This window comes from Lonchura striata, chromosome 5 (assembly GCF_046129695.1).
Source record: "Lonchura striata isolate bLonStr1 chromosome 5, bLonStr1.mat, whole genome shotgun sequence".
Lineage (NCBI taxonomy): Eukaryota > Metazoa > Chordata > Aves > Passeriformes > Estrildidae > Lonchura > Lonchura striata.
Window position 1 is genome coordinate 23,028,738 of NC_134607.1, and position 14,175 is coordinate 23,042,912.

A 14,175-nucleotide genomic window follows, 5' to 3' on the forward strand; every position below is an offset into this window, starting at 1 on the left:
ATTTTACAAGTATCACTAATGCAGACCAGGTTTTCCCTGGGATTACCAGGTCAGTTTATAGGTTTCTTGGTCATTCCAAAGCTTCCCCACACACTTGATAGACTTGATGACAAGAGAGCTGATGAAGCAGGTGTAGGCCCAAAGCCAAATAATTAGCTGCTATTTAGGGGAGGTGCCTTGAGGAATTATTTTCCAGGTCAGAGGTTCAAGGCTAGAAGGACAAAGGTTGGGATCCATAAAGGAAATAAAAGGTTATGTGAAGAGAAAAGTAGGTTGAGGAGGAAGATGGGCTTGGGGAGGGATGAAAAATTTCACCAATTCCAGGGGAAAATGGTGAGGCAGGAAAAGTTGGTGATCAAAGAGAAAAGAATTTGCAGATTAATGAGTTAGGAAGTATAAGCAAGGCATGGAGATCAGTTGATTTCTACTTTCTCTCAATCCAATCTGAGAATATGCGTCAATACATTTTACTATGATGCTATTAAAGGTAATGATTTTAGAAGTGTTGATTTTAGGAGAATGTGAATTTAATCTCATTCCTTTTTTTTAATACAAGAAATTTAATTTTGTAGCACTGTATCATAGACTGTCTGAAGTGTTCATGGTTGCCAAATGCCTGAGAGATTTTAATTTAGGTCAAGCAGATTGTCTTGGCTGACCAGTAACTCTGATGGAGGCTTTGGTTGTCTGAAGATAGCATCTGGTATCTGAACATAGAATAAGTAAGGTTAGAAGGGGCCACCAGATGTCATGTATGCAATGAATAGCTCAAAGATGACCCAATGCTAAGGATACGTTAAACTTGTCTAGTCAAAATTTGCACATTCCCCATGACAGAGATCCCACAATCTTTCTATGGCCTTGTTTCAGTGTCATGTTGAATTATTTTTTTATCTCCACAGAGATTTTTTGCTTGTGTCACTCTGTCTCCTATCCTTTCATTGTCTACTTAGGAGAAGAGTCTAGCTGTGTCTGCTCTTTAATTTCACTTTGTTTAATTGGAGTAACAATTATACGTTCCTCCCAGTCTTTTCCTTTTTAAGCTAAACCAAGTAATTTACTGCAACCTTTCCTTGAATATCATATATTCCAGCCTTATTTGTCCTTGGTTGAACTCTATCAGACTGTCAATATTTGTCTTGTTTTTGAGGGTCCAAAACTAGTGATTGTATTCCAGATACAGTCTCACAGTATTACAGATACAGCCTGATAAGCATTTACTAGACAAGAAAAAGGATTACTCTTGACCTACTGGCTACTGTTTTGCTACTGCAAAAATCCCCAACAAACTGAAATGGAAGTATAGAAAGAGAAATAAAGGCTAAACAATGAAGATGTATGAAAGAAGAGGAAAAAGCAAGGATTTGAGTAAAGCTTGGTCAGCAAAATTGCAAATGTTGTGGATCTGAGACTGTAGTTGTGCTAGGCAGCCATGCTGTCAGACATTGGAAAAAAGGCTCTGATCTATTATCTTTTATGATGCAGAGGTCTTGGCAAGGAATATTACTACCTCAGGGCATCTACAGACTTTCAGATACCAACGGAGTATATTACAGGCAGTTCCTCAGAGAGTAAGGTCAAGATTCATCAGTTTGCTCTTCCTATCTCCTAATGTAAATCATATTGGCATATCTAAGAGATATAATTTATAGCCAGCCTTCTGGGTGGTCAGCTTTACATCTCATATATTAGATAGCCAGACACATGTGGGTCAAGTTTAGAAATGCAGTACAATTCTTTAGAGAAAAGATAGATTCTTTCCAATTTTTCCTTACATTTGATTGTTTCCACACATCCTTGTTTATGTTACTCTTTTTGTCAGCTGTGCATTGTCCCTATTTTTTCTCTCATTCTATCCGTTTTCTACCATGGAGCATGTTAGTGGTTGTAGTAAATCAGTAGATGAAGTTATCTGACTTTTATGTGTAAACTTTTGTTTATCTGACTTCCCAGATACAGAATAAAGGACTATGTTTGTCTTCTGACTTCCCTCCCTTGTTCTCTCTCCAGAGGCACATGTTTCACAATGAGATGAACTGCAGAGAAAGTTCAAAGAGAGTTTTCTGGATGTCAAAGATCATGATGCTCTTTTGCAGGTGAACAGCAGAAGGAAATGTCCCAGCTCTTCTCAAATTCTAAAGAAAGATTTAAATTAGCCTCAGATGGGTCTGTGGATTATCATAGCACTCAATGTACAGCAGGGCCTCAGAGACTTTCTTTTTTTTCAGACTAGGTTTGGGCTTGAGACTTCTGGTCAAAATAATTATCAGAGAAGAGGCTTTAGTGAGGATGATGCTGTCCCACCCAAAGAAATCTTTAGGCAGTATTTTGCTTGGACATAAAGTGTTTACAGTAGAAGAAGTTACTGATGCAATTCTGTTATAGAAATTAAAAAAAAATTTTTTGTGGGTTTTTTTTCCTTTTTTTTCTTTTTTTTTTTTCTTTTTATTCTGCAGCTCCCTCACTGTTTTTGATACAGTCAAGAGAAAGAAGATTGGAGTGGAGAGAATACAGTGGTGTGGGGTGTTCTGGCAATATCAGCATCAAGAAGTAAGTAGTATTGAAAATGGATGTAATTCAATACTGTGGAAAGTGATGATTCCACTAAAAGGTACTGGAAACAAAGAGGGGAGTCTTGTTCCTGGTTAGTTAATGGGAATTCATCCAGTTCAATCCCCTACCAAGCACATCGGCCCATGTTTTGAAGTTTACTTGACCATTCTCATTTTAGTAGAATGTATTACAGTGCAGACTATTTCTGTGAGATGCAGACATATTAACCAAGGTGGGGAGAAAGAGAAAACAGATTGTCTTTCAAATCCTTGATTACAATACTGCAGAAATCAGTTTTTATACTATCTTCTCAGGGCTGTACTAAAAGATCCTTGTGGCCAACAGCCTGCTTTAGTTTTAGAGCAGTCAGACAGAATCTAATACAGAAAGAAAAAAAAGGAAAAGTATGCAACTTAAGTTGACTGAGTATTTGCAATTGCTGGCAAATCCAATGGATGCATCTTCTGACAAACTGGACGGGAGGAGCTGGAGCTAGATCCCTGGTAAATCTAAGAGCCAAAAATTGGCTAAACATCTTGGACAAGATTGGAAGCTTGTTTCTTGTTTCTTGTTTGGCTCATTTCCTTGTCCCATCCCCCCTTTCTCTGCAGCAGAAGCAGTGTTGAAGGGTGTGCACTCTGTCTGGCAGGCTGTTGGAGGAGTCTCTGGCCTCAAATTACACAGCATGAGAACTCTGTGCGCAAAATTAGCAGCAGAGTTCTGTGTATTAGGTGCCAGGGAAAAATGTCACATTCAGCAGAACTCAAGAGGCGAGATGTGGAACAGAAAGAACTGGAACAGGACATCAATCCCCCTCTACCTTTTACTGTTTTTCAGCAGACATATCTGAGAGTGTCATTGCCACCTTGTTTGGACTACAAATTATTTCGGTAGTAAATAGATTTTATTGTATGTCTTAGTCACAGGCATGTTTGATTTTAACTCTCCCCTCCCACCCTTCACTTCCTCCTTTTCCTTTATTTTGAAGTTTTCTTTTTTACCTTTTCACAAGGAAAACACTTTCCAATCATTAAAAGCTGCTGTTGCCATATGGTTTTCTGCCCTCTTTTCCACCTACCTGTGTTATGATTCCTGATGAGAAACCCACTGTTAAGGTACTGCATTCATATCGTGCAACAACTTGTACAAGTTGTTTGTAGTGAAATCTGGAAAAATGAATAAAGTGGTGGCAAATGAGTAAAGTGATGGCAAACAGGGCAAAGGCGCTAAAGTGGAGAGGAGCAGCTAATCAAGAACTGTAATCTGTAGGTACTACCTCAGTAGCTGCAGTCTCATTCATTCAGAAAAACTATTAGAGCAAAGGTAATGGTTTGGGGTATGTTTTGGCTTCTTCCATACCTCACAGAAGTAGTAAAGTTCTTGCCACACCACTGTTAGATTGCCCTGAGGCATGTGGGCGAAAGAGGCTGCATTAGTATCTGTGTGAGGAGATGGATTGTCAGGAGACAAAATGAGTTATTTGGGGCTGTACATGTACACACATGCACTCACTGTGTTGTCAGACCAGAATGCTTTTGTAAGACAAAGTTATCAGGCAGTGCTTTTTTAATGCATTCCTCCCCATTCATTCTCCTCATCCTGTTGATGTCTGTGCTGTGAGCTGGGCTGAAAAATTGATCTGTGGCTTAAAAATGTGTTTTTACAGCTGGCTTAGTTAGCTGATGTATTTTGCAGCACAGGCTCAGATGTATGATCCTGTGAGGCAGGAAAAAAGCAAGAGTATGTGAGACAGGGAATTTCCTAAGTTGTTACCATGACCGTATACTCATTTCTTGAAATCACAGCTTCAAACTTCTCCAGTACCTTTGTTTGGCTCAGATTATTGAAGCAATCCACAAGCACGATGATGCATTCCAAGATTAAATAGCACTCTGGGCAGAAAGTTATCAATTTCCTTTCCTTGTTCATTCTGTAGTAGGACAGGCCTGTTGGCTACTGCTGTTTAACATATGTGTATAGCCACTACAGTCTTTTCTGAGGGTTTGGGAATCTGTTCTAAGGCCTGGTATCAGAGGATTACTGTCACATTTTAAAAGAGCAACCTTTTAATATTGTTTTCTCTTTGCACTGCAGGTGATTTTGAGTGCAGGTAGGTTGCAAAGGATAATGGTTGTAGTCTGACACTTTTTTCCTGATTTTCCCCAAGAATTATACCTCTACTGAGCATTTTTCCTTCTCACCTCTCCCCTCATGAGAAAAGTCTTAGTCAGCCCTATTTTACAGATGGCAAAGCTAAGGCAGAAGGAATTACACACAGCAAGGCAGTGGCTGAACTTGGTATGGCAGTTAATGAAGAGGTCTCATGTTCAGACCCAGTTTCACATAACAAAGCAGCCTTCTGCCTACTGAGGTATGAGAGACAAAAACTCCAGCCCTCCACACTTGAAATAGGCAGTTCAGCCACTGATTTGAGACTGAATTACTTATTGAAATGTTAATTGGTACATTCATTCCATGAATTTATCTTTCAAGAAATGAAGGCAGAGGTAATAAATGGCCAGTAGGTGAGGCAGCAGGTGAGGCAGGCTGTAAGTATAGGTTGTGAGGAATAGACAGAACAGAACTTTGAAAATCCCTGGACTTTGCTATTTATTGTCTCTCTATTTGCCACTTGCCTTCTATCCTAATCTCTAGCCCCCTTGCCCCCTGATTTTATTAAGGAATATTGTCCCAGTTTGTGAACCATTAGAAAATGAGCCATAAACTCTTTATAAGGAGCAGGCTGGATATTTCTGCACCAGAAAATCGTGCTTCTTTGACTATATCAGTGTATCTTAAGTAGTACAACTCCCCTAGGGTAAAGACAATTATACCAGTGTAAAAGTGCATATCCAAATATAGCTGAGTCCCGAATGAGAAAGTACCTTTTTACCAGTAATAACTAGGTCCACAGTGAGGGACAGATTTATTACCTTACCTTTAGAAACCTGAGGTGACAAAACTGGGAATATAGCCATTTCATAATTCATGTATATTCCTAGGAGACAGATAAAACCTTCATAGGGAGAATTGGCCCACTTGAGGTCTTAGTTACTGGCCAGTGGTGCCTGTCTCTCTTCACTTTTCAGAAAACTTCGCTTAACTACAGGCACTTACCTAAAGTTTCTAAATAAGGTAAAATGAATTTGGTCACAGGATTTCTTCAAATGGATGGGGAAATTACACTGTTAGGAACAGTGTAGGCTGATTTGAATGTATCACTGCACAAATTTTAGCAAATCCCAACCCTGTTTTGCCATTTGGGGAAGTTCCATGAAGTTTTTTTTGAGTAATTTTAACAGGTCTTTTGAACTTGTGAAATAGATGAAGCAGAATTTTCTTTGCCTTGAGTAGCAATCACTCACACAAAATTTTTGATTCTCAAGATGATTGGGAGACTTAGGAAAACCATCCTGCCACAAAGGTGCACTGCTGCTGTGCACTAAAACTAGGTTTTAAAATTCTGGAGGGATGGTTGTAGGCATAGTTCTCTCAGGAGTGCTTGAATGGAACTCTTCTGCTTTGTCTGCAATGGCCAGTTACCAGATTTTGACATTGGAGAAGCTGACTGGAGCACAGGGCTCCACCTCCAGCCCACATCTGTCATGCACAATACCAGTGACAAGCTCTGCCCTATTTCTTCCTTATTTACCTCTTTTATCCAGGAAGTGATATGTGATCTGGATGAAGAAATGTTCTCTTGCTGTTTCTGACTTATCTAGTCCTGGGCACCATTTTTCTCCCTTAGTTTAGTCCTGAGCACCAGATATTCACCTTATCTCTGCAAGAACAAAATGTCCATTGCTCATTAAGAAGTTTCTTCTAACTCTTCCAATCTTAGTGATTTTACTCTATCCGGAAGAAATCCTGTATATTTTTTAAAGGAAGGAGGTTTATTTTAAAAGAAGAATTATTTTCTGTTGAGAGGAAGATCATAATATTGCTTGTGATACTGCTCTGCATAAGAAAACTCGTGAGATCTGCCTATTGAATCCTGAACTATGAAACCTCAGAATGGCATTGTTGGTTGCATATTTCCAAAATAGCTGATAATTTCAAAAAAACCCCTCACTTTTTCGTGTATTTTTTTTTCCTGACATCCTTTTTTTGCTCAAGCAGTAGAGGTGGAAAAACCAGGATTCAGGTTTATGATTTCATTTGATATTCTGAGAAGAATGTACTTTTTTAAAAAAATGCTGCTCTTTCTTTAAGGTTTGGTTCTGTAAACCTCTTCCATGTTGAGTAATAATTTATTCTGGAAATGACACCATTAAGTTCACTGTCAGGAACAGTGGTAGATGCTGACCTTTAAATTTCTTCAGTCCAAGATGGATTATTTAGTTGTGTTTATATCAGCAGGGCATGAAGAGTCTTTTTCTGCAAATACCTACTAGCTACTTTTCACCCTAAAAAGCAATCATGGAAACAGTGTCCAGATTTAATTCCAAGGACATTTCCAAATTCTATCAATCCATACTCCTGTGGCTTTTTAAATCCCAACACAATGCATGACAGGGAGAATATCCATACATTCAGGCATTATGACTTGAACTGTTATCAAATGAAGAATACAAAACCAATTAGCTCAACTCTCAACTTATGCCCTCTTTGGGTTTTTTTTTTTTTTCAAAGTTTCAAGGTCAGTTCAGAAAGATAGGACAACTTCAACTTTTTTTTTTTAATGTTTTTTTTTTTTTCCCAACTGTCCTGAAAGCATATAGGAAAAAAACAGTCTTATTACTTACCATTGTGCCAACTGCCTCCTAAGGATTTTGTAGCACTACCTGTTACAACAGAGCTCCAAGATTTCAGGACAGACATTAATAGCTTATCTAATGTAACTTTTGTCCAGAAATTTTATAAAATTGTAATAAATTATTCATGTGCTGTAATAAAAATAATTGCTAGTTTGTACATGGCTGTTTTTGAAACAAGTATTGTAAAAGTCTATTACAATATTCTGTAAAGCTGGTGGGCTGTACAAGTATTATTAAAGGAAAATAGAAATGATCCCCAAACACTTCCCAAATCAGTGTTATTACAGTTGTAGCTCAGTCTCAAGCAACCACAGGAGTCAAGGCATCCAACTGCTAATGATGTGTATGCTGCAGAATCAAATATTCCACATATCCTTTGAAAACAATAGGTTGAATGAAAGTATCTTGCAAGCCAACTCTGCCATATGTGTTTCTATTTGATGTTCAGATTCATTGCAGTTATGGCTAAATATTATTTCCTGTGATGAGATCAGACATCTTTTAACAATATAATTCTTGTTCACTTTCTCCAATCACTTAAAAGATTTATCCTATGGTGATTAAGCATAACTGCACAGCATTTTTGTAATATCAGGTGCATCAGAGAGAAGCCATTATTCCATAGTGACATGCTAAATGGTACAGTTGCTGTTGGCCTAGCAGATGTGGTATGTAGTGCTGTCACCCAAACTTGAGTCAGCTGAGTATTTCTGCTACATTTTTTGGTTTACCTTTTATTAGTGGTTCATCTATCTCTAGTGATTTGGGACTACATTCCTATCTTTCATTAAAATTCCTCACTCGCTTTGGTTGTTTGGGTCTAGCTGATACTGTCAGATTTACAGGGTGCTGTGTATCCTTGTACATGTGTTTTCTAACAACAGGTGCATTGGACAGAAGGCCACAGTTTCACAGCTCACAGGCATGTCCAGAATAATAGAGTAGATTGTGAACTGTGAAGAGGCATGTAGTGGTGGCAGCATATGGCCATGATTCAGTCATCTGAGGATTCTCTTAGTAGTCTCCTTTAATGAACCAATATTTGTTTTGGATTCCTTGCACTTGGATGAATTCCTGCTTTCTCTTACACATGTATTTGGGTTGGTGCATAGCACCACAATAACCATGCCAGCCATAGTGTGTGGATGGGTTTTCTCAAAACTGAGAGCTGGCCATGTCAGCTGATGAAATTGGGTACTTTCCTAGTGCAGGCATATCTCTTGACATAGGTACTCTTAGGATATCATTTTTGTAATGGATATTTATTTCATTCATTAAATAATTATTTAAACAGAGAAAGGATGTGTATTTGATTAGAGACAGCCTATTTTCTCAGCCCAAATAATAGAAATTGTTATTTCTACTATAGTAGCACAATAATAGAAATGGAAAGAAAAAAAGTGGTAGTTGAGGCACTGATTTAGCACAGAAGAACATGGCAAAACAGTGTTTCTAATCTTAGTCTCACAGCCTTGGTAATCCCTCTAACAAATCAGCTATCCATTCATCTGAGGTAAAAATCTGCCTTTTGTCAGAAAAGCAAGCCTTTTTTCTGGTTGAGCTCAGAACAAGAAAATACTGCAGAACCATAAACATTCTTAGTAGGTTTAGCATTATTCTGTCAGGTTAGTATTATTACTGGCTGTAATCTGTAGTCAAGAGTAGTGGAATTGAGCTGCTTTCAGTTTGCTTTACTCATCTTACAGCAAAGCAGTTGCATAGACAGTTTGTCTGAGAGTTTCTGTGGATTTATTTTGAAGAAGCCACTTCCCTAGATAAACAATGAACACATATTTTTGCATTGTGTCTATTAAAAGATGTACCTGCATTATATCTAGATTATCTTTCGGGATATTTGAAAAAATTAGGAAACGCTTTCAATGATTTTCTTGTCAAAGCTATGATATGTAGCAGAGTAGCAGATCACTTAGAAAATACAGTTCAGAATTTTGTTCTCCTGGTCCCTTCTGATCAAGAGACACTATATCCCCTCTCAAATTCTATTATGGTGCCTAGAGTTATCCATGGAAAGGAGCTGGGTGAAGGATTTACTTCATTAAAATGCAATGCAATGCAGTTGCTCTCAAGGCTGATGATTACAGTTGTAAATAGAGTTTTATTTTGAAGGATGCTGGTTGATTTTTGCTCCATTCAGATGGGAATTTTTGTTCTTGGCAGCGGAATGAGGAGAAGGAGGCAAATATATGTTGAACACGAAAATGGAAGAGAGTAAAAGACTGAAATGGAGAGGCAAGAATATACATAACTGTTTTTGACTAAGGCAGATAAGCTGTGTTACAGCTTAGACATATTGTTAAGAAGTCATGGTTTCCTAATAGTTTTATTCCTTTTATTTTCTTCTTGAAAGATTGTCAACTGATGTAATGTAAATGCTTTGTCACTACAGTTAGAGTAAAAGCCAGGGCAAGCCATTGCCTTGTCTTTGTATGTGGCAAATGTGGGTTGTTTTGAGCACATGAAGCCAAAAAGATCTCTGGTCTTTAGAGGACTCCTGTCTTACTTTCATTGATCCACCCTTCAAATCTCATCTCCTGTGCCCGATGCCCTGGTGTTTGACAAGGCTGATTTTTCTGATTATACATTCCGCTCCCATTTTAAAATTTATTCTTTAGCTCCACCTCCTGGCTCTTGGTCTCTGAAAAGGAGGATCCTTGGGAATCACAGCTTCAAGAAGGGATCAGGAATATTCACCTAGTTTACAAATATTAATGCAAAGGTATATATGGGGACATTTTAGCTGAGGCAAAACAGACTTTGCTGAGCACTCCCATACTGGCTTTCAACAAAGGCAAATATTTCAGTGGAGGGTGGACAAAGGAATATGTGGCTCATAGTTTCTGCTTTTCTTGGGCTTTCAGTTTCTCAATTGTGTCAGTTTTGAGACATGACAGACATCACAGAACAGTCTCTCTTTATTACTGTTTTCCCCTGGTACTTCCTCAAACTCGTGGGGGTGTGGAGGTACAGCAGAAATCGTCTGACACTGAAACATTAAAAAAAGATCTCTGCGGCCTTGCAAAGGAGTCTTGTTTAATGCAGGGAGAATTACTTTGACTTTGTGTTCATCCTATTAAACCAGGAACTGCTCAAGAAGTAGAGGAATAGATCTTAGTCATCTGGATTCAAGAACAACAATGTCTCTTCCCCGACAGCTGCGAGACAAGAGGTAACATGTCTCTCCCTTCTCCTGCCTCCCCACAAGCCTCACATAACTCCTGTGATCTGTTTGGTTAATTTGGATGCAAGCATCTTTGATGATTCTAAAAGGCTTCTTGTTATCAGAACAGTGTGTAACTTCCACACTATTAGGCTGCTTAGGGTCGAGTAGACCATTTCTTATGCTGGAGTGGACTTTCTCCTTTTTGTGGGGAATATTCATGACCTAGGACATATTGGGTCATTGTCCTCCTTATAGCTGCAAAACAAGTTTCCCTTTTACTGGAGTTTATGATATGAGTGTTTGTGATATGACTAAGTATACCTCTTGGTCTCCATAACCACATCCCTCTTCACAGTAAGGGATAGTGCTTACAGTATTGTGGGTGGTGCTGATTCATGGCATTTTCCTATTGCAAGATGTTGCATCATTACTTCAGCATTTCAAATGGGCTACGCCTTTGTGGAAGCCCTTGCTTGGGATATTTCCTTGCAGAATAAACTGCAAAAACTACCTGTTTGGTGTTGGGGGGGGTTTTTGTTTGTTTTGTTTTTGTTTGTTTGTTTGTTTGGTTTTTGTTTTGTTTTTTTCTTGTATTATCAGAATATTTAACATTTTGTCAGCTTGGCATTTCTTAGATGACCCTTTTAAAAGTCTCTCTTTATCTCATTTGTTATTCTTTTTTCCTCATTTTGTATTCTTTTTACTCAGGTGTTAGTATAAATACCCCTCTGACAACACTGAGTTATAAGACTGAAGCAAAGTGAATTTGTCTGCTGCTTGTCAAAGCACCAAGAAGGTCATAGAGGAAAAAGCACCTGCCAATCCAATCTCTTTCGTAGTGTGGGCAGTATAGACCAGTAACATGACTGTGGTCATATGGCTGCTCATTAGGTGTTCCTGCAGGGATCCTTCCTTCTCACTTCAAATCCAATTCTTTCTAGGATCTGCAAAGTTTATTCTAACCTTGCCTACTACCATGTGTTCCTTCGCACATTGTAGACATTTTCAAACAAGTATCTTTGTGCTTGCTTTAGGTTACCTGCTGTGACTGGGAGATAAATGCCAAGGCCGTAGGTTTAATCCTGTGCAGGCCATTCATTAAGAGTTGTACTTGATGATCTTTGTGGGTCCCTTCCAACTCCAAATATTCTGTGATTCTGTGATGAATCTTACCTGCTGTGACTGGGAGGTCTCTCTAAATCTGTGATAGCATAGTCTTATTTTTCCAAGCCTCTTTAAGAATTTGCTTTATGTGATGTTTACAAGAAAATTTGAGAACATTTTGACAGCTAGTGTAGATACCACTAGTTTTGATATAGAACAATACTATGCTTTTGTTTCTTTGTTCTTTTTCTGTTTGTGCTTATCCTGATGTTTCTTTTCTTGTATGTATGTGGTACATTTTACACATCTTGCACAGAGTATAAAATTTTTAGGATTTAGCTTTGTGCTGTCAGTTTCTACAGCACCTTGCATTACAAGCTGTTTTCTCAGAACTGTTTCCTATTCCCTACAGTAATGCAGTAATAATAGCAGCATAATGTATGATGATGTATAATGATCTCCTTAGAACAGGGTCTACTGATGCAGAGTTCTGTTTGTAAATCTCCTAGATTAAGGAAGGACTAAGAATGCATCCACAGCTGATCACGATTCTCAGGAAAAACTTAGCAATTCAAGTGGTGTTTGTTTTTTTTTTTTTTTTTTTTTTTTTTTTGTAGTCCTGTTCCTTAAGCAAGCCTAGGAATGAGAAGGGTATTTTTTTTCAGGCATAATGAATCTTCTCAGTGGTCACTGACTTGTGCTGAACTTATTGAAACTTGACATCTCAAGATCAGACCTCCAGAGGAGGAGAATGACACCATGAGTTTCTAACATCTTGGTTTTAATACTAGAAAATGTGATATAGCCTATCTTTGCTCTGTGTGGCATAGGATACCTCAAAGGCTATAACAATATGAGTAACCTAAATCTTCTGTTCTTGCTTCACAGTGATTTTGACCAGCTTCCAGATGATGTACCTGTTTCAGCTAATATTGCAGATATAGAAGAGAAGAAAGGCTTTACTAATTACTATGTAAGAAGGGAGATTTATCCTGCCTCTATATGCCTTCACCTGTGACTGGTTTGGTTGTGGGAAACAAAATGCAGTTAATCTGGTGTAATTGCTTTTTGGCATGAGTAGCTCCATATGGCAGACTTTGTGCTTTACTTTTCTGGAATGGAGTATAGTTATCCCAGATTCAGTCTAAAAATTTATTTTCTGAATGAAATGTAGGAGATATCCTCTAACATCATAATTTTTCCTAATATCTGATTTGTTTCTTGTTGGAGTGCTCTACCATTGGTGAAAATAGTGGGAAAGTAATTCAGAGGGTAGAAAGGCAGAGTCTTGCTTATTATTCCGTGGTACTGGCAAGTTAGGATGCTCCTATTTTCACAGGAGGTAGCATATTAGGACATGAAAGAGCACACAGGAAGGGAACAGTAGGGAAAGGCACTAAGATTTTCTGAAGGTTTGAATATGACCATCTCAGTCAGACTTCTGCTGGAGACATTGCTCATAAAACCCTTCCCACTGCAGTATTTAGGTTTTTCTCTGGAATAGAGTGATGTTTGGTTGCTCTGTCTTTATATTTTCTGAAGGATCTGGCTCCAATGTGACTCAGAGGTCAGTGCATGGAAATTTTAGGTTCCTTTAGAGCAAAGCAATTTTGTCAAAAGAGAAATAAAATAGTGATTGAAGGATGTCAGACAATAATTTCTACAATTATGTTCATTAAAGTAAAAAAAGAAGTATGACTGCCTTAATTCTGAAAACCAATTAAATTTAGATGTCTGTCTGTCTCTAGATTTAGATGACCAAAGCATCTTATTGTAAAATATTTGTATTTGTCTCCCTAATGTATCTTGCTTGTCACCAAGGTAAAGTGTGTGAGCATAAAGTTGAATCTAGTAATTTCATGTTTTCTTTTAAGATTATATAATATAAAGCAGCCACAGGGACATGCTTCACATGCAAGGACTCACACAAATACTGTAGTGGTACTACCTTGTTGTATCCTAATGCCTGAATTTGCAGATGCTTAACTGAAGCCTTGCTTTCCTCTCTGCTCCTAAGAGATTTTCCCACTAATGGAGCACTGATCTTATGTTCCTATTTTATACCTCACTCACATTTGTGAGTATTTATAAGTATGAACATCAGCCTGAATCCCTCTTTCCTGTTTTAGATGTTTGTCATTGAAGTAAAGCTTAAAGGTGGTGGCAGATACCTGATTTTCCGGCGCTATCGTGAGTTCTATGCCCTGCACACCAAACTAGAGCAGAGATATGGGCCAGAGAGCAATAACAGCCCATTTACCTGCACACTCCCTGTACTGCCAGGTAAGCTGTCAGTACCAAATCTTTGCATAATTAGCAGCTTTCTCATCCCCAGGCTGTCCTAAAGAGGAATGCAATGAGAGAAGTAGTTGTGACAAGGAACTAATTCCTGGCTATGGATGCCAGAGAAGCCATGTTCCATTGACAGTCCCTTCACTTGTGGTAAAGTTCATTTAGAAACATAAAATCCTTTAGAAAATATGTAAATTTTTTTGAGCTTCTACTTCCTCATGATTGCTTCATTTCTCTGACAGCCTCTTTTTTTTTTTTTTTTTTTTTTTTTTTTCCCAATAACTGTCA

The 14,175-nt window shown here is 38.2% G+C and overlaps 1 protein-coding gene across 2 annotated transcripts in view; it reads left to right on the top strand.

The window, feature by feature from the left end:
- The window catches only part of NCF4 (neutrophil cytosolic factor 4), a 44,700-nt gene that overhangs the window by 23,505 nt on the left and 7,020 nt on the right, over positions 1-14,175 (top strand). The window contains exons 2-6 of one of the 2 annotated variants that reach the window (XM_021553977.3): positions 2,011-2,096; positions 2,457-2,550; positions 10,411-10,497; positions 12,484-12,568; positions 13,725-13,878. In XM_021553977.3, the coding sequence (XP_021409652.1) occupies positions 10,466-10,497; positions 12,484-12,568; positions 13,725-13,878 (271 nt within the window). In that variant the 5' untranslated portion in view covers positions 2,011-2,096; positions 2,457-2,550; positions 10,411-10,465. Of the gene's footprint in view, positions 1-2,010; positions 2,097-2,456; positions 2,551-10,288; positions 10,498-12,483; positions 12,569-13,724; positions 13,879-14,175 lie in introns of those variants that run through there. The other variant, XM_021553976.3, reaches the window with a different exon arrangement.